This window comes from Dromaius novaehollandiae, chromosome 9 (genome assembly GCF_036370855.1).
Source record: "Dromaius novaehollandiae isolate bDroNov1 chromosome 9, bDroNov1.hap1, whole genome shotgun sequence".
In the NCBI taxonomy this organism is placed as follows: domain Eukaryota; kingdom Metazoa; phylum Chordata; class Aves; order Casuariiformes; family Dromaiidae; genus Dromaius; species Dromaius novaehollandiae.
The window spans coordinates 10,322,087-10,349,645 of record NC_088106.1 but is presented as its reverse complement, the minus strand read 5'-3'; the positions used below and the strand labels follow the sequence as shown (position 1 = coordinate 10,349,645).

Genomic DNA, 27,559 nt, shown 5'->3' with positions numbered 1-27,559 from the left:
CTTATTCAATTGCCAATTTAAATGGCATCTCTGAGTATTACACTAAAAAAAACAAAAAAAAACAAAAAAAAAAACCCTTATTCTAGGAAAAATATGCAATTAATTTGCACCTAAAGCATTTGTGGGCACTTCATTGCTGTTGATTCCCTTATGTGATTCTGCAGCAGCTATAATCACAAGTGACCTTACATGGCAGGTCTTCAGTTAAAAGGAGAAGTTTTAGGACAATGTCTCAAGCTGCAGGTCAATAAATTCTAATGAACATGGGCACTGAAATAAGCATTCCCTCCCACCTTTCCACCTCTAATCACTTGCTCCTACTCTCATTAAGGCTGTATAACAAATCAGTTCAGGAAACTCATTCGAGTTAATATTAACTTTTAGAAGTAGTAGGGGAGACTGGGTTATTTTCACCTGGAATGTTCTGGTGGCAAAGCTTGCTTGAACTGTACATAAAGCTTGCGGGAAGAAGAGCCTGGGGGAAGAATCTTCAGCTCTTCCACTCACTTTTATTATTTATCTAATACTTTAAAGACCCAATTACAGACTGGGGCATAACTATACTACATAATAGTCACAAAAGGAAATAAAAAGATGATTCCTGCCCTCTTCTAAGAATCACTTGATCTGGAAAACATTAGATAAGCTTTTCTTGCTCCCTGTATGAAAATTATGTTCTTCATGCATGTCAGGAAAAGATTTAGCACAATTTTCAAAGAAGTATTCTGACGACTGGAGACAAATTAAAAAAAATAAATTGTTCACAGTTTTGCCCCAAGCCTGAGAAATTAAGATATTTTGCAAAATAAAGCAGATTTATTTATACATTAAAAATTGTATTACTATTTCTAAACAAAGCCTTGTAAATTTATAACTTGATGAACATACAAACCACAAAGGACTAAGACTCATCTTTTCAGCTCTGCATTTCAAAGGAGTTCTTTATCAATGAGGTAATCTATATAAATATATTTGTACTATATGCCTGTACTAGTCATATCTAATTCTATGACAAAAACATTTTCTATGAAATTAAAAATGCGTCTTAACTTTTGCTCAAATGAACAAGGTACTCCATTTCTGAAATTTAATTTCACAGTGATGACTAAAGAGAGACAATGCCAATATCCAAGCTTGAAAAATTCTATGTTCCTTACAAATCTCACTCCAAACGCAAGCTAACAAGTCACCAACACTTCATCAATTAATATATTGGAATCAAAACCACACAGTGGTTATCTGTAACATCAGCAAGCAAGCTCACATGTAACAAATCTAAAAGTGTTTTACACCATATATGAAACTGTGGAGGGCAGGAAGGGAAGAAAAATTAATATGTGACTTCACCTTGCCAGACCTCTGATTAGGACTGTCCAGATCCTAGTGTCAGTCATTCAGATTATACTGCAAGCTGGATCTCTTGAAAGTCCATGTATGCCCTGCTTGCTGCAGCCTGGCTCATGATACATATAGGAAACTATACTGTACTACAGGCTATTAATGTCATGCTGGCTCTCCAGGCACTTTGATACAGACCTGTCTCTGCCATTAACTTGGCAGGAACCAGGCTCCCGCCATTAGTACCTGCAAAACAAGAGGTAATACAGCTAGGACTCTCGCCTAGGTTTGGGATCAGAGATCTGGCAAGTTCAATACAGGACCATGCTGTGGCAAGTATAAATGAAAGAGAAGGAAATTACAAAAGGATCATCTGCACCAAAAACACTACAGCTGAGACTTCGCCATCTCATAACAAAGGAAACGTCTAACGTAACTTCACCACACAGGCATCTCTCTCACACATGTGCTCTTTCCTTTTTACCTGGGTTTTGCTCATGGATTTAGGATTAGGATATGCTGGTAACATAAATGAATGAATCAAGACTTACAGAAGCACCCTTACAGAGAACTGTATTTTTTTTAAATGCCAGGCAAAGTCCTAAAATCTGTATAGCAGAGAGAAGAAGTCTTAAATTCCCTCTTCATCCTTCTGCCTTGTCCTAAGTGTATCTCACCACAAGTTGGACAGTCCAAACTAAAAACGAGATGCTGTTAGTTTAGCTGCAAGTATTCCCTCCAAAGATAGCAACTGTGTTGACTTTTGAGTCACATACACCTTACTCACTGCTGAACAAATTTCAGATATTAAATGCTTTGGCATCTAGTACCATGGACTGTTTCTGAATTAGTGACATAAAGGTCAAGAAGCCTATATCCAATTACCAATCCTTTAAGAACCAAGAACTGTTAGTATTTGTAACTAACACACACAACTGCTTCATGTAACACAAAGGCCCTAATTAATTGTTACAAGGGGACATGTACCATACTGCTGTCTTCCCTCCCCTCCCTCGCCCCCCCAAAATCAAAACAACCCCAGGAAAGCTGCAAATAATCAAATCACGGGACAAAAAAGGCTAAGCTTCAACAAGTGAACATTATTTTTGTTAGAAATTATTAGTTGCCCCTGCTTACACAAGAAGTCAATAAAAGAAAGCAGATGAGCTTGCTGCAAAATGCAAACATTACAAGCAACTATCAGGTAAGAAAAATAAAAATAACAATTCTTGAATTATTATTTTAACAACCTCAGTTTAACTTATGACATGACATAATTATTATGATTGTGAATGGAAATAAGTGGGAAATTCAGAGGTCTTTAATGACAGTTATGCAAAAACTTCAGCCTTGAATCTCCTGCTTTAGGCTTATTTATAAAGCTCTAAAATGATTCATATTATTTATAGTGCTTTCTTCACATGCAAGACATTCCCAAGGACAAAACTTCTGAAAGATACTCTCTACCGACTGACCCTAAAAAGGTCAAGCAAATGGTTCTTCAGCAGCAATAATGACTACGTATACTTCATGCACCAGTCTACCAAGTTCCAAGAGATCAGTAACTTCAAAATGCCTGAAATTTTCCAGCCAGTGGGTCTCGATTTAATAAATAAATGCTGACCATGATAACACAGCTCAAAACAAAAAAGAAGTCATTCCATTCATCATACTGTTTCATAGTGTAAGCTGTAATCTTAGTGACACAGTTTTAAGAGTCCCATTTTACTGTCAAGCTAAAAAACATTCTGATGGACTCACAGAAAAGTTTTCAAAGCCACTGATTAAAATTAGCAATAAAAGTAAAAAAAAAAAAAACAAAAACAAAAAAACCCACTATTTTTTTTCAATACATAAGAATTTTCCTCACACAGGACTGCTCATCATGCTTTTATATTCTACATGTGGAGAACTGCTGTGTACTTCTCTTCCATCATTTTTTCTTTTATTAATATATTGGCTATTCTCTATCTTGAGGCATCTGCCAGCTCCTGTTAACAAAACTACTGTTTGTCCTCTTTAAAAAAAACAAAAAAACCAACCAACCATGTCTCTCAAAGGAGAAGGGATCAAGAAGGAAGCACTTTAAAACCTGTAAATTGAAGGTCAAGAATTCAATCCTAATTCATATTTTTATCATGATTTTAAGCTTTTGCACGATCTTCTAAATTCTCTAAACACCTACCACTCTGGAAGGGAAAGAGTGCAAGGGAAGGCAACGCACCGGAGAGTTAGCTTTTAATCACATGTAAATCCCTATAATGAAGAACTACAACAGAATCTTAAAGAGTTATTCAGATGTCACTGAAGGATTGCATGCAGGGTAAGTTATCTGGTATTCAATTTACATACCTCGTTTTACTGTGAACCCCAAATCTACAAGCTAACCCATGCAGGCTGACAACTGAACTCCTGAATAACATGCAGCATCAGGGCTCAAATGTGCATACATGTGAGCATACACACATGCAGGGTGAGGGAGATACTGGACAACAAAGGTTTCAACTTGATCCTGCTAGGAGCTGAATAAGCTCTCTTCGCATTCATTATTTCATGACCTATATATCTACGTGTCAGCAAGAAGAGCTCCACACTCCTCCACACAGAGAACCTCACCCCGAAAACACTGCTGCAATCAGTCAGGTCAGGATGAGGATGGGGGTATTCAGGTTTCACTCTCTTCGCCACTTACAGCCCAAAAAAATCCAGATGTGTTTGGCCATTTCTCACCAAGGGAGTCTTTCCCACCACCATTAAGGCCTCCAGTCTCATCATCTCCCCAGGCAGTTCTCTGCATGGGTAATTGGACTCACCCAAGAAGCCTGCCCTAGAGTCCCAAACAGAAGAACTAACCTGCAATGCAGCACTTGCCTAGAAACCATCAACCATTCTCACCTCAGGAAGTGCCTAACACAGCTTTAATGCAAGCGATACCCAACTAGTAGGGCTCATAAACCCTACCCATTCTCCTCCCCATTCCACAACACAAACCTTATCTTCACAAGACCATAACCACTTTGCACCCCATCAGTGTCACTAGATTTCTAAAGACAATGGATACTCAGTATCATGATACACACTGGTTTGGAGATTCCTGACTGAAGGTTAAATTTAGATGATGTCATTTTAGGCATAGGACAAACCATCAGGAAATTTAGGGTGTCATAAACACCTTTATTGTTCGTGGATTTATGCAATGGGAAAATATTTTGATTTTTCACGTATATTAAAGATCATCATTTTACTTATTAATTTATAATAAACATAACACATATATAAAGGATTCCATATTAAAACTGAATTTTCTGGAAATGAAAAACAACCAATAAACGAATAGAAGAACCTACAAAGGATATCATTTGCCATCTTTTAGGAGTTTCCCCTAGTAGCTTCTGAAAAACACTAACACACTCCAACAGGTTTAATCACAAGATTCATTCCACAACTAAGTTGCAGATCGTATACGATAATAATCGTATTATTAACTTTTTAACAAGTTCTGCCATGTAATTGTTTACATAATTATTTTGTTTTTTATCTCTGCTGGCATAGCAGGAAGCTTCTCACCTCCTTTAATATGAGGTGGGCTGTGTTAATGAATCTCAGTTCAGATCATTTTTAGTGAAAACCTCGAATTTCATCCTTATAAATTCTGCTTTTCTTTTCAGAAAAATCATTTTGCCACCTTCCATACAACAACATGAGAAAAGGCTAATCATGTCTAACTCTCATACCTCCAAGCGCTGATATTGCTATCAATGTCCCAAACAGGACACTTACTAGATGAGACTTCTTCCTGTACTCCCAAAGTTTAGCAGAAAATTACTGGTAGTTATTATCCAGTTCCAAAACATGCCCATAATCTCCGTATACCTCGAGAGTAAGACTCACAAAATGGGGCAATCCACAGATATTTCATTGCATTTAGCTATCAAAAAGAATCTTTTGAAATGATGCTTCAGTTTGGTTTATATAGTTTTGTGAAGGGGTTCTTTTAACATTAACAGTGAATTATAATGAGACGGCATTTTGGTCACTCTGGGTCCAAATACTCTAACTTGACCAGATTTGCTATGGAGATGTCATCACTGGACCCAACGCCCACTTCATTCATCTGAAACCCATTAAGGCCATTTTTAATTAAACGACTCACTTTTGTTAACCACCATTGAGTGCTAAACACATGATGGTGCTAATCCAAGCCTGACAATTCTCACTAATTTAGAAGGGGACGTCATCATTGCAGATTTTAAATCAGGATTACAATAAATTCCATGCACACAGATCCTTTCAATCCAAGAATTCAGTATACCTTCTAATACTCCCATTAGTCACACATTCCTCTTAAGCAGAGGAAACAACTAATCCAGTTTACAAAGTTGCCCAACATCACAAGGTGGAAAAGCTAAGATAAGCATCTCTAAATTCTGGGCTTCCTAATGGGCAGGGGAAGAAGAAAAAAAAAAACTTTTGGAGTATCCCATTCTCAACGAATTTTGATGTGCATTTTTGTGTGATACTCATATTTTCACTGAAGATGTATTTAATTTACAAAATTCAATATCTATTGATTTTATTAAAAATTTAAGCACAGATTAACAAGCACCCCATTGCATTTTTTCCCCTTAAAAGTTTCTCTTATTTCACTCTTTTAATAGATAGGCAGTTGGGGGGAAAAAAAAAAACCCTAACCCCTCAAGTCAGATGGTTACAATCCTTTAAGCACCAACTGCCTTTACATACTGTACAATTACCACATGACTTCCAAGTCAAATCCACAGCTGTAAGAAACATGAAATTTGGGAAGGGGGGGCAAGTGCCACCATACCCCTCCAAGTTGCATGTGCAGTATCGCACTGTGTATGTGGTTAGGCACAATGGCTTAAGAGAATCCTGAGATTAAATACTCCCAGGACACAGCTCCGCTGAGTGCTCACAATACTGGCTGGAATCAGCCCTCCTGGAAAGGAGGGCAGAAGGCTCTTGCCATAAAAAGAGCTGGGATTCTTAAACATCTGAAGCCTGGCTTAGGGAAAATGACTGACGGGCAACAGCTGAGAGTATTTTGCATTGATCCTGTAATATCCTGACATTCCAGGGAGGGTGATGGTGCAGGAAGCCTTCTGGTGACACAAATAAACTCGAAGTCTTTGAAGAATTATTTAAAATGATTATTTTCGGCTAAATTCACCGCATCCCACCCCAAACCCCTACTGCTCAAAAAATTATTCCCCCCCCCACCGCACATTCAGCCCTTCCAAAACCGAGGATAAATTAAATAAATCCCCACGCTGTGCATCCGCGCTCCCCCCCCCCCCAAGGGCTCTGCCTTTCCCCCGCGTTAACCTCCCAGGAGAGGAGACCTTATCAGCCCGCCCCGTCACCACCTTCCCCGGCCGCCGCCACCCAGCCACCTCCCTCCTTCCTTCCCTCCCTTCCTCCCTCCCTCGCCGCCACCGGCCGCCGCGCCGGGCCCCGCGCGCCCGCCTCCCTCCCCCGCGCCCGCCGCAGCCCCCTCCGCCGCCGCCACACCCAGACACCTTCCCCCGCGCCCTTCCCCCCTCACCTTCCCCGCCGCCCGCCCCGCCACACGGGCTCCCCCAACGGCCGGCCGAGCCGCCCGCCGCCGCCGCGGCGCCTGGGCCCGTTGCGGCGGCCGCCCCGCCGCGCGGCCCCCCGCCTCCCCCGCGCCGCTACCTTGTAGAAGGCCCCGTTGGAGCCGCGCACTTCCACCGTCAGCTCCTCCATGTTGAGAGCGCAAAGGACGCCGGGACGTGCTTCTAGAAACTGTCACCACGGGGGGGAGCGCTGGCCGGGCTCCCCCTCCCCCTCCCGCCGGGGGGTGGGGGCAGCGCCGCCGCCGTCGCTCCCGCCCCGCCCCTCCTCCGCCGCCCCCCCCCCCCGGCGGCGCGCGGCGGGAGAGCCCACGCCGCGGGCGAGGAGGGGGGGGTTCCTCGCAGCCGGCGGACGGGGCGTTCCCTGCGGCAAGCACCGCCGGCCGCCGCCCTCCCCCCGCTCCTCCGCGGGAGTGGGACCGGCCGGGCGCGGCTGGCGGCCCGCTCCAGGCCCGGCGGCCGGGCTGGGGGGGGGAGGCCCGGCTCCCTCCCCCGCGGCGGGGGCGGCCCCGCGCGCGCAGGTGGCCCGGCCGCCTCGTCCTGGCCCTGCGGGAGCGGCCGCGCTGTGGGGAGGGAGCGCGGGGCGCCGCAGCGGCAGGCCGCGGCCAGCGCCCGAGGGAGAGCGCGGCAGCAACGGCTCAAACGGCCGGGCCTCAGGGGCCGCCGGCCGCGGGCCGCCGGCCGCCACCCGCGCGGGCCCTGCCCTCGCCGCCGTCCTCCCTGCCCGGCTGCCCGCGTCCCTCCGGGCCGCCCTGGGGGCAGGCGCCTCCCTCTGCCCTGGGGGCTCGGTCACGGCCCGAGCCACCTCTTCCCGGGGCCTGGCCCTAGGGACACCCCCGGGAAACTGGGGCTCCTTCAGCTGCAGGCGCTGCTCCTCCTCCTTCCCCCGTGTACCTCTGCGGGACGAAAAACAGCGATTTCTAGTGCTGCTTGTGTCGGTTGCTGACCCTCACAACATGATCGTGATCCAGATTTTGCAGCGAGCTCAGTGCTATACATAAGCTTAGTCATGCAAAGCTTTACAAAAGGCCTGTATCTCTGCCAGATACATTTGATTTTTGTGGTCGTTTCAAATATCAAAAATTTATAGTGCTTTCAAATGTCCTTTCTGCTCATCCAAATGGAGCATCAGTAAATAATTGTATTTTGCCTGTCAGAAGTTTTCAGTATGTCCATGTTAAACTCCCACTGCAACTTTTTGCAAGTTGTAACCATCTCTGTCAGAGGGGTGGGTTATTTCAGATAATACATGCCTAAAAGTTTTGAGGAAGCTGACTGCTGGGTAAAGAGAATTAAATGTGCTACCACTAAAGAAAAGATAAGTCATCATCGGCTCAGCTTGTATGCTGCTAGCTAACCCCCACACGAGCCAGATGGCTAACTGACGTGCAAAACTTCGCCCAGCTACAGGCGATGGTTGCGTTAATGGTGACTTACCTTTTCTTCAGTGGGTGTAATTTGAGGACATGAGGATAAACTGGGAGAGTTATGTTAGGGGAGAACTGAAGCTAATATGTGGAGCTGAAGCCAGAGACTCCATGGGGGTAGAGAGCTTTGAGTCATTGTGGTGAAGGATGAAGGGAAATGAGACACAAATTAATTGGAGAAAAAGAAAAAACCAACAGGCTCTGCTCCTTCCAGGGAACACCATGTTTTTTTTCCAGCCCGCAACTCCTATCTTTGTTGGGTATGAGGTAGTGCTAAAAAAAAAGCAATTACATGATTTTCCATTTTCCCATGCTGTGCGCAAGAACATCCCCGTTCTTGCATCACATTTATCTCACAGGAATGTTGGATGATACCTTTTACTATAAATATTGTTGTCTAAATCTTTAGAAATAACCCACAATTTATTCTGTAAATGGTGCCTAGGCTATGCACAGGAAAGAGCCCTGCTTCCAAAATGGCAAGTGCCCCCTTTTCCTATTGGCAAAGGCACTTGGGACCTTCCAGGATAAATGATGAAAGCTGATAGTATGAAACAAACAGTTATGCTAGCAAAATTCTATGCCAAAAGTTTTCATTGCTTCGACATTGAATAAATAGCCTGAGATGAGTTTATTTGGCTTCCAAGACAGTTTCTCAATGTTAACTGTTAACAAAGAGTGCTCAGGGTTTTTTAAAAAGCAAAACCAAACTATGTATGAGGTTTTGTCCTCAGGAGTAAAACCAGGACACGTATCAGGAAAAAAATATTTTAGAACTGCAGGAGGTGCTAAGATGTCCATATTTGGAATAGAGCAGACAGTTCTGGTCAATAATGATAACAAGAAGTGGCTTGAGCCAATGTAATCTGCATCTGAATTTGCCTGATTAAATTTGTTTTTCTGAAAGTATGCACATGATAGCTCTTAAGGTGACAGCGTTGTTTACAGATTAATACTGAGGCAGATTGCTACAATTGCTTGAAAATGGGTGTATAAAAGGGTTGTTACTAGGTTTTGCTGGACATAATAGTTTAAGCACATCGATCAGGAGAAGATGAAGCTGTTCTAAATGCAGTTTTCACTTAACATAAAGTAGAAGTAGCTTACCAGATTAAATTACCTTAAGTCTGTGCTGAAGTAAGAAGAAAAGGGAGGTCTACTCAGGTTCGGGAACCCAGAGTCTTCCTCTGATAACAGCCACTTTTTCAAAAGACTACGTAAGGTGAGTATTTTTTCATTTTGCAACACTCACAGTGATACTGTCACCTATATTATATATAGTAGTTCTGGTCAGGGAGCAAAAGGCAAAGGTTTTAGATCACCTCCCATTTAAGTGCCCTACCCATCATGCTATGAATAAGTCTAGTTGAACCACTCTCTGTCCTCTTGTTGAAATTGTTCTGCAGTGCAGGAGGGGAAGCAAGCAAGCCTCATCATGCCAAAAGGACAGTAAACAAGAAGTAGCAGGACTGTAGTCTCGGGGCACTTGGTTAGAAAGAGCAGAAAACGGGTTGGTTTGTTTAAGCTAGTGAAATAAAGGCTGAAGGATTAAAGGCTGAAGGATTATGATTGTTGTCTTCAAATACATCAAGGTACACAGAGGGTAACTACCAAAGAAAGACTGAAGTTATGTAAGATGCAAAAACAACTAGCAAAAAGATTCCAAGTGAATATATGCTGACCATCAGTAAATTTAGGCTGGAAATTGGATAGAGGTTAAAATGGAAGATTGAGGTAGGTTCTGAAACAGCCTTTCATAACAACAAAAAAGAAGTTAGTAAAGCCCGCCTACTTTTAGGATGGAACAAGCATTTATGACTTATATATCACAGGCAATATAGACCATGTTTTCAAGATAGAAGACTTTGGAAGTATCAATTCCAACAAACATCCCTCCCCTGCCCCCAGTTCTATTGTGTGAAAGTCAGGAAGAATGTTAACAAACTGGAGAGGGTTCAGGAAAGAGCCACAAAAACGACAACTTAACTCACAGTGAAACAATCTAGTAGCAGTTTAGTATTTTTGAAAGACTGATTTTTGCCCACAATCTGAAAGTACCCGTTTAGGAGAAAAGTTAATAAGGTGCTCTTTAGATTCCTATCACTAGCAATTTTAAAATTAACATTGGATATGCTCTAGTTCAGACAACAATGAATTCAGGGAACTCTTATCATCTGTGCTATACTGAAGGTCAGAATGGAATTGTCACACTGCTACCTTTTAACATAATGTGTTACCATGTCCTGTACCGCATTTCATCCAAAAGTAGGAAAGCTTCAGCCATTTTCACAGAAAAGTGATTCAGGGAACTCAGGGCAAAGTGAAACAGCTATGAAAACAACAACATAACTCCTCAGAACAGTGATCATTTTACCTAAAATTATACTTAGCGTAGAAAGATGTACAAACTGACTGCCTTCATGAACTGGTAGTCGGCTAATGGATAATTTATAATTTTTTTTAATGCATTTCTCCCAAAATAGGCAAAAATCAAGGTTGCAAATAAGTTCAGACCTGTGTCTCCACTTACAAACCCAAAGTGTAATTACCTGGGTTTTTCATTCCATACCATGAAGGAAAATGCTGACACTTAGCAACTTGTGCCATAAAATAATAATGGTGATAAAAAATTCCTTTCATCCAGGTTCTCCTTTAAGTGGGTAAAACCTCTTTAGCTGACTGGCTTATTCTGAAATTTTGGGATAAAGCTGATACCTATGAGAGAGGTCCATCCAGAGACTTCCAACTTTAGCAGAAGCTTAGGCAACTGGCAGCACTTAGACCCTTCTCTGTAAATTGCTGTGCCTCCCTGTCCTCAGCAGAGACAGGCAAACACATGAATGTTTGAAGGACATTACAAGATAAGATCATACTGGCCTCTTATGTCTTACTAAGTGACAACGTTATATTACATATAAGTAGAGAGACTATGTATACTACATAGTTCAAGACAGAGGGAATCTTGGAAAGGTTCTTTTAAAACTGGTACGTTTCCAAGTTGTACTGTTTTATTCATTTACTTGCATGTTTTCTTTATCGCATGTAGTGTACTTAGATAGCAGCAGTAAATTTGGGAGACATGTCAAACCAGCCCCAATAGACTTGTGCTATTAGATCTGGGGGTGACTTCTGTGGCACAAAACTAGCATTAAAGCATATTGTCTTGATACAGATTGTCCTGTTGGGCTGTCCTGATCCTCCTGTATAAAGGGCCCCTGGTTTCTTCTAACAATTTAAAGAAAACTCCTAAACGAAAGCTTGTGTTATTTTTTTCTTTTGTCTTTCACCATGATTTTTCAGTATTTGAATACTGAACTACAGAGGAAATCTCTATTTTCAGCAGCCTTTTACAAATGCATTCCTGACCTTTACAAATGAATGAATATTTGTCTGTAGTATGCCATACCGAGATACATCTGCAAGTACTGTAAGCAGACACCGCTTCTGAAAATAGGATCCACAAAAGGTGTTGCTAAGTGAGCGTATGTAAAAACATTTTTGTGCAGTGCAGTTGAAAACCTTCTATCTGTTATGGAAATCAGGGCAAGGAGAAATAATAAGTGTACTTTTCTTGTACATAAATGTTCATAATCATTTACACCTATCTTGAAAGGGAGAATCTTTAGTGCTAGTTTATTTTGGGTGTATTACAACTGATAGCACACATTTATCTTTCTGTGTCTAGACACAGTGAATGTAAAATCTTTCACAGTTACAGGGTTAAAAATCCCCTCTGTTTAGTAAGATAACAATTAATGATTCACAAAATGCAGTAGGTATTTACTATTATATTCTATTTCCTATTACTGGACCTTAAAAAAGAAAAAGTCACTGAATACTATTATATTCTGCTTCCTGTTACTGGACTCTGAAAACAGAAAAGCCACTGAGATAATTAAATTATATAAGGAAGACATCAAGAACCAGTGTTAGAAGAAAATCATTTTTGGCTACACTCTGCTTTTATGCTGAAGTAATCATGAGTAATACAGATTCAAGTTTCATTTGTTCAAAATCCACAAGATAATATGCATGCTCAGCAAACTAAAACTATATATCCAGGCAACAGACTACTACATGAAAAGTAATTTTACACTGAATGGCAACGTATGAGCCTCGTTTTTTTCAAAATGGATGAGCTTCTGATTTACCATTCTTTGCCTGGTCTTTCTATTTTTGTCAGTAGTAGCATAGGAAAGCAAGCAAAATAGAACAAAAAGTTCGCTGTCATTCTAAAAGCAAAGAGGAGCACCAGACAACACCTGCGATAAGGCACAATGATCACTCTGGCACAAAGCCCCCATGCTGGGATAGTTATCCTAATCTTGAATGCCCATTGTATGCATGTACTGATGAAAATGTCTAGACGCTACCATTATTGGGGAAAATGTACCTCAACGCAAAGAAGCTGCAAAATCACTTTACTGAAATTTTAATGAACTTAAAGGACAACACTGCTGTTTAATGGACTTTATGCAGTGGTCTGAAGCTCATCCATTCACAGAGCAGCTTTTCATCGAGGTGGTTTGGTTTGGTAATTTTCATCACTGTAATTCTGCTTCTTTTGAATGCCAGGATGGATTCAACTGATCAAAATAACCAGGCTGTGCTTGACTTTATTCCAAGCCACAAAGTAGGCCTAGCACCAGAAAGGGACCACTGAGGTAGTGTGAAATCATGGTGAAGTTCCCTCTACTTCCACACTTTCCCTTAATTGTGTAGCCTCCCCCAACCCAGACTGGTGAGGCAAATCACATTTAGGATTTTATTAATTATCTAATTCCCATGGATTAAAAAATACAGACTGGAGAAATGTATTGGTGTGCTTTTTTATGTATGGAGAACAAAGCATATACGGATCGCACTTTGACCTGTAATAATATAACACAGCCTTGCATTATTAGCATGTTAGGATCCAACTCGACAATTCTTCATCGTTCAGTTAGCCCTGTTGACATCCACTCACTCATGTTCCTGTAAAATGCCAATGGGATTCATGAATGCTTACCACCACAGGAAATACATGGCCCTGAATTAGCAAATATTAATAAAATACACCAGAATTTCCACATATTGTAATTAAGATGTGAGCAACTTTGTTATTGCACAATCATGGGGCTTTTTTGTGTACAGTGATTTAAATACATTATCTGATTTATATTTAAAGCTACATTAGATATATTTCTTGCTAAGCTAGGTTCTAACATGTTTGCATGCCACACAACTAATCATATTAATGTTTAAAAATACATTTTAGTTAATGTATTTCATTTTAAACATTTCCAGTACTTCTCTCTCCACAAATATTCCTACACTGTTCAAATTAGTTGAACTAGATTAGCTAGAATCATATTTAGGATAGTTTAAGCAGAGTTCTGTACAACATTCTACAATCACAGGAGTCCCATTTTCATAAAGAACTAGGCTTTTCGCATAACAGCTATCTACAATAAAAATAAAGCTGTGTATCTGCGATGCAACTGTATCAACACATGTAAGAATGAACACCTCAGGGGTTACAGACCATGCAAATATCACTGCCTTGTGCTGCCAGGCAAATTTCCCTGACTATACCTTTCTGACATAAACATATAACAGCATGCAAATTGAAAAAAGATACTTTCCTCCATTGCTTGCCCCATCAAAATCTTAAACCCTACAGAGGGTTTAAGCACAGGCAAAGGACAATCTGCCTGTGCCGAAGGATTAAGCAGCACATTACAAATGTGTAGTCATGTTGCTGAATATTCCACAGGAAGGCTCTCCAATAGTGTTTTAAAAAATCCATACAGCATAGTTAGAAACTGATTGCTTAATGCAACTAAATAGAGCTTTCCTTCTTTTCCTCAGTTTGTCCTTTACCCATAATAGGGCTTCATCCTAATTGTGGGAGGTTAATTGGGTCTTTTGCTTTAAAAAAAATAGCATAATTTAATAGCTTTTTTTATTATGAATAAATAAAATTTGTTCCTGTTGCGTTTCCCACTGTTTTTTTCCCACTTTTCCCTAGAAAAGAAAGGCAATGTAATTTAGAACCTAACATCACAAGCTTACGGATGCTAACTCCCACTGTTATATTAATCCGTTAGGCTGGCTTTCTTCTAGTAAATTCTAACATCTACGATAATCTTCATCATATATACTACATTTTAACTTCTGTAATACTACACTGATATACCTATTGTTCTCGTCGTAGTCCTTTTGAAGAAAGTAAAAATGTGTATCACTGAATATAAATACCTCTGATTCCATTTCCAAAATTACATGATTTTTAATAACTAAGTGAAATAATTAAGACAATTTAAAAGATAGAAGATAATGATTACTGTCCAAAGCGAGCAGGCTTTGAAACCTCATTAGATTAGTCTGGTCAGTGATATTATATAGTCATTGTTGTCAAGTGATATCACTTTTCTTTCTTTAACTTCCTCTTTTTGCCACAACTTCAAGTTGAAAACTTACTAAGGACAGGCCCTCTGCTTGCTGGCACATGAAGAAATTTTCTGTAAGCCTGTGATGCCAAATTGTCTTTTTCCTCAGCTTCATCCCACCTGTTATTAAACACTTAACTGAGGTTTTTACATTACTGATGAGAGTTATCCTCACCTCAAGTCAATGGAAAGAGTAAAAACATATGGGAGGAAAATGTCCCGCAAGGTACCTGTTTCTCTTCACTGACTGTGGAAGGACTTCATAAAGCATAAGTTTCTAATTGAGGCAATTCAGTTAAGTGCCTGAAGGAAAGTGGGACAAATATAGGTCTAAGGGAAAAAAAATTCACTGTACCTTTCTGAAATACACATCCTCACTGCTTTGTTTTGCTAACTTACGGTACTCTTCTAGCTAGCTGTTACACCCATACGGCTGTTCAGTTTAACCATGCAGCACTCTGGATGGAGGCCCACACTCGCAGTGTTCTGCTGCCTTGGGATTTTCCATCTCGGTGTACAGTGGAAGATGTACCAGAACCTACAGGAAACAGGAGACCTTCCAGTCAAATTAACATACATTATGATTCCTTTGCTGCCATGCCATAGCCTAGCCTTATTTTGTCATTTTTCAAAAGGCTGTCAGGCAGCAAGGATGACACCCTGCTAAGAACTGTGATCATGATGGTCTTTAATAGGAATAGGATGTTACATGTGAATTGGCAGTTGAGCAGCAGATTAATGTGGCTCAGCAGTTTTGGATGCCAATATGATACAGCTATTGCTAGAGGAAATGCTGGAAAATTAAATCCTGCTGTTATTTCTACAGGACATGAGTTAAAAGCAGTCTCAGTCAGTGGAGCCCTAATTCTAAGCTCAGTGAACGAGATCTGACTGATCACACAGGATAAGGATGCAAAACAAGAATGCTCAGGTGAGCAGAATGTCAGGACACAGAGTATGTTTTTAGCAACTGCACAGTGCTTAGTCTGGATCTGCAGCTGCAAAACACCATAGTAAGAGTTCCCTGTGGTGTGCGAAAATGAAGCTTGCTATAACCACTTTCTACTCACCAGTGACCGACTATTGGTAGATGAACTGCTGTTGTCATGGAAGCTCAAGTGCTATTAAATAATTGCTTGCCAGGACAGGCAGGCAGGATGTAAAAGTAATTAATGGCTTTACATAGATGGTGTTCCCGAAATATACAGCAGATATTAATAAGATATTAATTACAGCAGATATTAATTCTTTGCCCCACATACCAAACAACATGGCTTTTTAATAGGGCTGTTGTAAATTTACCAATACTATGTGGAAAGGCCTGTCATAGTATGAGCTTTAGAAATACAAGCCTAGAAGTTCTGATCTCCAGGTATTAAGAGATATATCCTACTGCTGATCCTATTTTGGTCCTTTATCCTGAGGCAAGTCTACTAGACTGCCTCTGTTTTGTCTTGACATCAGGACCATCCTTAAGTTTAGTGTCCGTGTCTTGTAGATATCTGCATTCCAGTGCTGGCTGGACATAGTGCTTTAAAAACAAGGCAATCAAGTCCTGCCTGAAAGTCTGCCAGAGGCATGGGATGGTAGGCATGTTGCTATCGTAAGTACATGATCTGAAATATAGGAATTCAGTGCCACAGGACATAAAAAAAGGAAATACCAGCATTTAAACAAAGATGTATCTGGAGTAGCAGAGGGTGTACAGATCAACCCAGGTGAAAAAGTGCAGTGTGGAAGAGCAAGGAGGGTACTAACCGGTAAGAAGTAGTTAGCAATGCATCCATGCAAAACTTTAATCAAACAAACTGAAAAACTAACTGTTCCTGTAGAGTTACCTGATGTAATCTAAAGCACAAAGTAATTCATTTTAAGAAGAGACTGGTTGGAAATACAAAGCAGTGAAGACCATTATATTAAAGGTGTTGCAATTTCACTTTTTGATCTAGGTATTCCTAAGCAAACAATGTGTTCCCTGCTCTCTAGAGTTCAAAAAGCAGGTTTCTTGCCATGCTTTACTTTTCCAAGGCTCCAATGCATCTAGTAAAGTACTTAGGCAGGTACTTTATTTGGAATGAAAGGGACATAAGAATGACTTTAAATAGCTGGCGTAATCTGTGCTCTTCCAGAAAGGAAAAAGAGATGAGAAGAAAGTTCTCTGCTAAGTTGTTGGCAGAGTAATGATGTAAAACATTCTATATACAACAAATGTATTTTCAAGTTCCTCTGAAAAATCCCACCGGTAGAGCAACATATGTAAAACAGTAACTGCAGGTAAATATCAAGTCTCAGTGCTCTAGTAGCAAAGATAAGCATTTCACAGAATCAGTACTAACAATGTCAATATTTCAATGCCAGGATCTCAAAATGAAATGTTCTCCCAAAATGGACTGTCTTAACTCCCTCTAAAAATCAGGGGAACTCTTTACATTAATAGGCACTGATTTTAAGAAATTAAATATTAATACTCAGAATAAGGGATTAAACACGCATATTTTTGATGTCTGAAAGACATAAATAGTAATCAATTTCACATAATTCTTCATTATGAAGAAATCCTGCTCTGCTCTTAAACACAATGAGGCAGTATGGGACAGACAGTATTTCAGTAAATTAGTTATCAATAAATTAAAATATGTTTTCTGTAGCTTTAGTTATTGCTCTCTCAACAGAGACAATCTTATTCTGGTGCATGTGCTCCAGTTGTATCACACCTGCTATTGAAGATGATGGGATGAAATCTGGACTCTTGCCTTTTATTTTTTCCAGCGTTCTAAAAATACTGTTGCATTAATAGCATAGTATTTCCCCTGAGAGCCTATGTGATGAGATGAAAAGGGGAACTCATGAAGCTACTTTGGTGATAAAGTAGACAGTTCTGATGAATATTGCAAAACTGACCATTCTTTTTGTCTGGTCAATAATTCTACTGCACAAGTGCTCAGAACATCATGTCTTTAGCATACTTCCACTTCTTTTTTTTTCACTTGTTTCATGCCCTGATACCAAATGCTTGAGGCTATCTGTCCAGCATATTAGAAACTGCATTTCCTGATTTCACCAGTGATTTGTTGCAACAAGACTCATCATCTGAGCCCTACAAATGGAGAGTGCTTTCACCTGCTCTTTCCACTGTGCTCCACAAATGTACATGCCCACTGGTTCTCAGTGGAATAATACCTCCAGCACTGGACTGTTTCCTGCTGTGCTGAATTGGTACTTCTAAAAGGAGCTCCTCTGCTCAGCATTTAAAATGCTACTTTAGACAGTGGGGAAGAAATGGCTAATTGTCAGAAACAGAATACATTAAAGTGCCATCAAAAGGAAGGGCGGAGAAGGATTAATGGAAAGAGCTGAAATGTGGAAGAAAAGAAATAGAAACAAGGACGAGACAGATGATAAAAAGAGGAAAGACAAGAACAACAGAAAAAGAAATGAGGAACAGTAGAAGGAAAAGAATTGTAAGAGGGAGAAAGAAAGGTTCAAAATTTGATGAAAGTGGCTTTGATGAGGAGAGAAAGAAAAGTATGATGAGTGAAAAACAAGAGGAAAGAAAGGAAGACAGCAAGATAAAACACAGGTGATAGAGGAAGAAAGGCAAGAGGGAAAGAACAGTTCTGGGGAATATATGAAAATACCTGATTGTAGCTATACCCCCACCTCTGACATTCACATGCTTTTTCCTCACAAAAAAAAAGGGGGGGGGGGGAGAAGAAATGGTAAAAGACAACAACAATGTAAAAAATAAAAAGATGATGTTCACTAGTATTTGGGAAATCCAAGTTCAAATCTATTTCTTGCCTGACTTGGAGCGGGAATTTGAGCACAGTTCTTTTACTGTCTAGGCTGCATGAGCGTGTCTATACCACACAATGTTGCATGTTGTTAAGATATTGGCCTTAGCTCTGAATGAAGCAGCATTTGCACCGGAGACAATACAGCCTATAACAGAGCGTTCCAGCCGAGCTAAGAGACCCTGCCGTTCCGCAGGGCTGCTTGGCCTCAGTGGAATACCAAACAGGCATGGAGAAGTGTTGCCAATGCCCAAGCTATCTTGCTCTGACATACCTTATATGTTATCACACTGTGAAGTGTAGATGTAATTCCACTCTTTTCTGGTGAAGCTGTTTCACTTCATATAAAATACTTCAGCTCACAGAGCCAAAGAGTGTGTGTGAATGACACTTTAGATTTTAAGGAAGTGATTCCTTGCATACCAATAACAATGCCACCAATACAATGGGTTTTCAATATAAAATAAGAATGTGCTTACCCAAATCAGATTGGAGGACTGGGGACTTGGAAAAAATTCACAAGTACCACTTAATGGAACAATTTTGATCAACTTTTAATTCACATAACAAATGTTTTAAGAATTGTACACTTTTATCATTAAATGGCATTTTATTTTAAATCAAAATAAAAGCTATGTTTTCTAGATATGTGACAATAAAGTCTGGGGTCTTAGCCACCCATACATATTGCTCTGAGAAAAGAAAGCCTCAAAGCACCTAAATTCCACGCTCTGGAGCAATTTAGATCTCCTTAGACATCACAGTTTGAACTACAAATGCAATAAGGGCTGCATCCTGCTGTAACTGAAATCTTTCCTAAGTCTACTTCTGCTTTTCAATCTCTCTAATTTTCCATTAGATCAAGAGTTACACATTTTTGTTGGCAGTAAAGAAATTCCAATTTGAGCTGCCTTCTGTCTTCAATAGGAATTTTCCCAAAGTACAGAAATAAAAATGTAAAACTTTGCTGTGTTTCATTACTTTCATTCTTTTGAACATTGCTTCTCTGAAAGCTCTGTGTGAAATTATTAGAAGACAGGTTTTGAAATGCTTGTGAAAGTAGATGCATATATGGGACTCAAAGGGCCTTATTTAAAAAAGAAATTTGCCAGTTACCCAGATCTCTGGTTGGTTATGCCCATTCAAGGATACAGAATCCATCATTCGTATGATTATTTTTACATCTGAACTTTTTTTTATACTAGATAGACTTGAAACTTTCAGGGTCATTTGCCCAGCATGTAGTTGAATGTCCTGTGCTATAGATTCCAATTAGCAAGACCATGTTCAATGGTCCTACACCACCAATGCTGTCTAACTGCTTTCCACTTGGCTTTATATGTTTCTTCTTTGTTGCAGCTGCAACCAGGTCTATCCACCCTTTGATAGAAAAATTTCAATTACCCCAGGGAGAAGCTTTTAGCTTTATTAAGCATTGAAGTCTACACATTTGTTCTTCTGTTGAAGAGCAGTTCAAAAGGAGAGTTTCTGAGGAAGTAATCTGATGAATTAGGATAAATCTTGTGGACTTTCACTGCTAATGTTTTTCCTGTAATCTGAGCCTAAGAATCTGCCATCTCAATACACAGTTAAGCATTTCTTTAACACTTTTAGCCCTGGCAGATGTTTCTTATACTTTACAAGTAAATGGTTCTTCAGTGGTTTTTGAGACTGCTGTGCTCTCAGCATAAAATTGATGTCAGACAAGCCTGGATATCTATGCTCTAGCCTCGATAGATAGCAACAGAAAACTGTTCCCATCTGGTAGCTTTGTACTGGCCTTCTGAATAAACTAATAGTTTCCTTTCTTCCATGATGGGTGTCAACTCATCATCTCCTTGTTGCCAAGAGTAACCTTAGTTATCTCAGAAGAAAAAGCAAGGACTGCATACACCAGATCTCTAATCTGCCCTCACGTTGTTGCAGCTGGCCTCTTAGGAGACTGAGGTGGCAAAGTGACATGGAAGAAAGCTAGTAATAACACTGTTCTAAGTCATATCTCTTTTATAGATAAAAAGGGAGCTTCTCTTCCTAATGCTGTCAGTCTCGTATCTTACTTCATTGGTGGGTTCATTTACACAAATAAATAAGGCTGTCATTTACGCTTTTTAATGTTTGAAAATTCCACAAAAGTTTCACATCAGTAATTTGAAATGGAATCTTTCATTATTGTCTCTATCTTGAAAATTAATTTATTACTGTATTTGAAGTCCTAAATGCCTCTTGAGAGAGCTGAATATATACTGTAACAATCTACTCATAAAGAGCAAACATGAGAGTTACACATTTAAAGAAGATAATCTTTCAGTTGTATGGAAATCCTGTCACTCTTGCTTTTCTGTTTAAGCTTCACATGACACAGCCTTTTTTCTGTTTTAAGAAAAGTTTCAGTTCTTCCTCACTTATCCCTGTTCCATGTGGCAAAGGAAAATAGCACATTTAACTGAGTCTGTGGAGACAGCACACAACTAAGTAATATTGATATCACCAATATTACCAACATGTTAGCTAGAACAACGCTAGTGTTCTTGGATGGAATATATTTTTCTAGGAATCCTCAGTGTGGAGGAAACAAATAAGCAGGGACAGAGTTCTCTAAACCCCAAAGCCCACATATGTGTGAAGCTATGCTCGCCTTTTTAAGCACTAGCAAATAACAGGCACTATCAGTTTCAAACACAGGTAGTAGAATTTACATAAGCAAATCTCATCTGGCTAAATACTGCCCTATTAATATACATACTATAATCTGTTATTAACATACAAGATTATATTGTCATAATACATCAAAATATTACAAGCAAGGATGTTGGATGAATTTTCTGTGCATCCATCATAAGGCCAATATGCCACTTACACCTCTCTTAAGAGATACATACATCTTCCACTGTCTTTCTACACAGAGTTGTGTTTCACTTTTTCTTAATAACTTAACTAACAACAAATACTCCCACTAAAACAAAAAAAAATAGAAAAAAAGAAAGAAAAGAAAATCCCCAAGCTGTTTGGTCTCTCTTAGGAAAACACCATTTCATGATGTAATAAAAAAATTAAGCCAGAAGAAAAATAATTAAGATTACAGAAATTAATTCTGTATCAAAGTCCACTGAAGGACCCCTGTTGACATCAAAGCTTTGGCTTCTCTTTGATAAGATGCGATTACACATCTTACTTGAATTTCTACAAACATATTCTTCAACCAATTTAGAAGCAAAGGATATACTTTTCTAATCACTGGGTCTGGAAAACCTGCAATCCAAGATCTGAAACCATAATCTTGGAAATGAAACTCTAGTTAAGGCCTGTCTTTTCAGTGTTTCATCACCAACAAAAAATTCTTTCTCACCTGAAAAATTAGCTGGACTAAAATGCAGTTAAAAGCCAGTAGATAAGACTGAACATGAAGAAAGAGCTAACTTGTTTATGAAAAAACATTATCTCTGTCTGTTCCCTTTTCAGAATAGAAATAGTATCATAAGACAAACACTAAATCTTACTTTGATACTATCCATTTTTAAATATTGTCTGGTATAATAGCTTTTTCCTATTTGAGCTGCTTCCTCAGGATGCACCAAATATATATATATATACACACATATATAAAAAGTTCATAATCAAAATATAAGCTATTTTATCTCTGGACTCTATACAAACATTAAAATGTCATGACCAACATTTTGACATGCAAACTTTTAAGAGAAGACTTGGTAAACTGTAAGGAAATACAGGGTCATATTGTAAGTTGTATTAGGCTCAGGTGCCAAGTCACTATCGCAAAGTTCAGGGTATATATTGCTGAATCAGTCATCACTAATACTGATACTTACAGAATTAAGATAAAGAAGGTGCTGGAGGAATTTTCTGGTCTGAAGTACTGGAGATCTTGCAGGTGCCAAAGAGAGAGAAGTCTATATTAAGCTTAATACTGAATTGATAATTCTTAGTTATCAGCAAAACCAAACGAAGAATCTGCGTGCTCAGCTGAGAATGTGTTATGGGTGTAGCTTGTTCATGCTTCAAAGATAAAAATTGCTTTCAGTATGAAGTGCTGAGATTTTTTCTCATAGATTTGAGCTGAAGACCTCAAACCATACTGTTCAAACTTGGTTCCTGAATTGTAACATCTGTTGAATTTGATGGGATTTGGGGTAACTCATCAATATGTTGATGTGTGCATCCATAAAGGAACTTAAAAAAGCATTTAAGTTCCAGCTAAGCAAAAGCCATGACATTCATTAATGCTTAACCCAAGCAGTGCAATGGGTGAGATATGAAGTTCAGGAAAACGTGGACTGAAGAAAAGCATCATCTCAGTCATGGTACAGCTGATCTCTGCAGTCAGGAAAGACTAACTCGACTTTCTCTTATGTGAAAACACAAATCAGAAATTGTGGTCTAGCAGACAGCCCTTAAGCCCATGAGATATTTCCATCCTAGCTCCAGTTTCTCCTCTTCCCTGCCAAGCCCTTCTCTTCCCTGGTTCTTTCTCCTTCTCCCTTGTGCAGCAGCCTTCTAAGAAAAGTAGGTTTAGCAGCAGGTACTTTCAGGGAAAGTGAGACCTGACTGACATGCAGAGAGGAGAAAATCACTGCTTACAGAGTGGAGGTGTTGTTAAACTATTTAATAAATGGGCAAAGTGCTGCTGCCTGTGCAGGCATCTAGAAGTTGAGGGCTGCTTGGGTATGTTAGACAAAGCAGGAGAGCTGCTGCCTGATGAGGCAGTGAAGGTGGACTTGACTGCTGTATGAAAGAGAAGGAAGACAGCTGCTTGCTGGGAGAGGGGAAATAAACTGCTGCTGTAGAAGGGAGGAGGAGGTACAGGCTACAGGGCTTCCTAAAACATGGATCCAACTCCCATGGCTACCAACGCTGGACATCTCTGATTTGTATTATCACAACAACAGCAAACGTCACCTGAAGAAGACTTCGAATGAGCAGAAAGGCTTTGCTACCTCAAAAAGTTCATGCTGATCAATATTACAGAAGATTTGTTTTAGCACAAACACAGTGCTTTCACCCAGATGGTCCTATCTCTTCCTGATACAGTGATTTATTATTTTATTTGGGTAATTTTTATTTGATGGACTTCTAATTAAAGATTCCATCATAATCATTTATACCAGGGAACAGTTTAGATTACCTGCACAAAAGTTCTCCTAACTATACAACCTTCACAGGGTATTTAGCAAAGATCTCTTTATTAATAAAATACTAGTTGGAGTGTTTCTCTGCTCCTAGTGATGTTTTCAGAGCACCAACCTTAGAGAATGTCCAGCAGAGGCAGATCAAGGTGCTGGTGAACCACTTTCTTTAGGATTTATGATTACTTGCTGTAGCCTACAAGGTGAGACTGTGAATGGGAGTGCCTATGTATTAGAAACTACAGGAATGATCTACAAATCATAAGAAAAAGTAAGTTGTTCAATAAAGTTAGAGAAAACTTCAAAGAAGCAAGGCGCTGCTGTAAGGATTCTGCAACAATCTCAGTCAGTGCTTTTCAACATCATTAGTCATTGTCTCATTTCAGTAAATTAAGGCACCTCTATGCTTGATCATTATAATAGTTTACAAAGCAAGGAGTAATTTATGTCTCTAGGTAACGATACTACCTCACAGGCTTAGAGGACCACTTCAATGAAGTGGCATTGTGTTAGAGAACCGGGCGCTCAGGCATATGCAGAAAATGTTTGTGTGTTAATGCATTTTTTGCTCCCCAAATAACACATACATTCTATAGCCTTCTTGTATCATTTCTTTTCCTGCATTATTCCACTTCAAGATATTATTTCTAGAACATGTCTTCAGTCCTTTCTTCATACAACTAAATAGTAGGTCAGACAGTAGATAAGTGTATTATAGTTTCAGGCACCAGGAACTCCCCATCTAAAGAAATATTCAAAATCACTGCAACGACACAGGAAATAACCAACGAACCCTGCTGATTAGGCTCTTGCAGTATACAGCTGCTATTCAGCTGACAAATTAAATGGCGATCAGAAAATACTACTGCTACTATATTGCCATGGAGAAAGCAGCAGCAGCCCTTGCCCTCATTCCATCAGCAACATTAGCTGGCACCAGTTGGGATCTCTAGTACCAAGACTTGCCAAACCTAAAAAGAATCTATTCAAAGCAGAGAAGGATCAGAGAGATGACACCCAGGTGAAGGATGCAACATCCTTACTTTCCTTGTGCTCTTTCATCCTACCAGCAGAAGAGCACCTTTGTCTCTGAACCTGCCTACAGCATGAAGGGAGGAAAAGAGAGAATGCTCATGTCCACATCCTGCAAAATTAATCCCACAGTTTGAAGTTCAACAGGAATGTCATTTGCATACGAAAAAATACTATTTTCATGGAACCACTATCTCCCTGGACAACCCCTCTCCCACCACAGGTACTTGTTCCTGTAGGACAAGTGGCTAAGCCATGCCTAATCCTCGGAAGACTGAGCTCATTAGATGTCACTAGCTTGCAACCACAAAGTTATATAGGACCTCAAAAGACATCAAGCTTGACACATGCTTCATAGTTCAAGTGGCATCTGCTATTCACCAGACAACTAGAAACTTCAGCACATCTAATTGCAGATCTTCAGAGCAGTCTATCAGTGCATGGGCTTCTTTTTCCATTGTGAAGAAAGCCTGTTAGTGAGAAACACAATACCAGCACCACCACTTGGTCCTTGGATTACTTCAACTCATTCCAAAAGTCTATGAGAACAGAGGACAGAAGAGTTGTAAACTCTTTGCAGTCTTCAGTATTTATTTTTCCTCTATCTGTTTTTATCCTTGTTCTTCCTTGGGGAGAGACACCCAAAATAGTTTTAATTAATTTTAGGATTTGAAAATGCAGTTAGGTATGTTCAGTATAAGCAACAGCAATTTATCTTGGAAAAGTGCCAGAAAACTTTACAGTTTTAAGTAGTCCCAAACAATAGTCTGGTAAATTTACTTTTGAGAAAAGGAAAGTGTTAGCCACCATAGAGGAAGAGAAATGAAAGGAGACCTTCATAACTTTCTCGAAGGTTTTGTTTAGGTGCTAAAAATGTTTTTTTTTCCTCTATCAAAATATTAACCATTTCTCTATTACAGATTCAGCAAACTAAATAGTTTGGAGTTTATAATCCTAGGGTTTATAATTAATTATTTAGGGTTTATAGTCAGTCTGTTGCACTGATGATCTGATGATTTAATTAATTTCAGGATTTAATTCCAATCCAATATATCAATATCTAATAAACATCCATCTAATATAAAAAAATACTTCAGTTGATATTCATTTGGTGAGTGTACTGCCTTAGCTTTCACTTTCATTTAATGTGAGTGATACCAGCCCAAATTTGGTTTTCTGTTTTAATTTTTTTCTAGAGAGAAATTCAATAATTTTTAATATGTAATAATAAATTAATAATAATTCCATTTTTTTCAGTAACAGACCCAGAACTTTGGTAGATTGAATGAATATTAACTGGTCAAGGAAAAACCTGATGGACCCCTTAATTAGTATTTGGTTCTCTCACATATTCTACTCACAGATCATACTTACAGATCACAGTCAATCACATTCTTAGTCAGCCTAAAGATTTGTACATTAGAACAAGGCACCCTCCCAAAAGATCTCCAAGAAATCATCTATGTTCTTCGTAGTACGACCCTCCTACGACACTAGGCAACAACCTGTCTCTGTCAAAAACTGCTCCTAACACAATCAAAACCGGACCAGACAATACCCCTATTAAGCTTCAAGAAGCCTCTGAGATTGTGGGAAATACACCAGTGAGCTGAAGGAGAGAAAATGAGTGCCCCATTTTCCTTAAATCCATCCTCTATTTCAGTAGCAAAGTCAATCCTTTTTTTCCTGCCATACCGAAGAGAATCTCTACATGCTGTAGATTTGCTTTAATATTCAATACTTAAACTTGGTGATGCATTATACTGCCTATCATGCAGTCTCTGGCAGATACTTGGTCCTTTGGGCATAACAACAGTGAAATTACCCAGGGTAGGCACCTGCAACAATCTGAACAACAAACTTGCTATACTTAAATCACTCTCTCTAGGATTTTATGTTGACATGTAAAAATTGTAACCTCGCCCAGTGGGTAATGACTATAATATGAAGGTATTCTTGTATTGCTTGAGCTTTTTATCCAGTCAGGACCTTGTCTCCATCAGGAGAGGAAAAAGCAAGGGAGTTGAAGTTACTTGGTTCCACCTTCAGTCCCTTTCCCTTCCACCTCCAGATCAGCCTGCTGCTGATGCTACAATGCTTTTAGCTTAAACAACATACAAAATTAGTTTTACCAAAACTTCGTATAATGTAAAGCAAATGCCTCCATTTCACTTCAAAATCTTTTGATTCAGACTAAAGAATATGAAGTCCTTCTGAGCTACTAGTACGCAAAAACTTATAATTTAAGGACTGCATACAGTCATTAAAAAAAATCTTATGATTACTGTTATTGTCTTCTCTTTTAAAAGCTGTAATTCTCTTAACACAGATCAGAGAAGCATGGTCCTTGACAGGTAAGCACAGGCACAGATTTTTAAAGACAAGCATACTACAGCCAGCTGGAGAAGTGCTGTCATTTACATTTTGTGCGCATCAGTTCCCCATCAATAAAACCCAGAATGTTCTAAGGGTACTAAAATGTATTATTACTTCAGAAGTAATTTATCCTTAATTCTACATGATATTTAACAGTCATTGGTTGTTTTGTCTCTTTCTGTGGTGGAAAAGCACCTACAGGAAATCTGCATTAAGCCTCTCCAATTTTAATCTCCAGAAACTTGAACTGGCTGCAGTCTTATTTTTTCTATATTTTGTGATGCTGCTGCCATCTAGAGTATAAAAGTAGTATTGTATCAAGAAACACCATCAGCTGTATCTAATTAATGGGTTTTGTATTAACAGAGAGCAAGTAGAATCATAATCATACATTCTTTGCTATTT

At 39.5% G+C, this 27,559-nt stretch overlaps 2 protein-coding genes across 8 annotated transcripts in view; one reads left to right on the top strand and one right to left on the bottom strand.

Moving 5' to 3' along the window:
• FXR1 (FMR1 autosomal homolog 1) overlaps positions 1–7,184 on the bottom strand; it is a 41,426-nt gene extending 34,242 nt beyond the window's left edge. For 5 of the 6 annotated variants that reach the window (XM_064516649.1, XM_064516650.1, XM_064516652.1 and 2 more), the window contains exon 1: positions 7,036–7,184. In XM_064516649.1, coding sequence (XP_064372719.1) covers positions 7,036–7,086 — 51 coding nt within the window. In that variant the 5' untranslated portion in view covers positions 7,087–7,184. The remainder of the gene's footprint in view (positions 1–7,035) is intronic. The other variant, XM_064516651.1, reaches the window with a different exon arrangement.
• Positions 7,185–9,297: 2,113 nt separating this feature from the next.
• CCDC39 (coiled-coil domain 39 molecular ruler complex subunit) overlaps positions 9,298–27,559 on the top strand; it is an 84,324-nt gene continuing 66,062 nt past the window's right edge. For both annotated transcript variants that reach the window (XM_064516648.1, XM_064516646.1), the window contains exon 1: positions 9,298–9,602. The gene's annotated coding sequence lies outside the window, so the exon portion shown is untranslated. The remainder of the gene's footprint in view (positions 9,603–27,559) is intronic.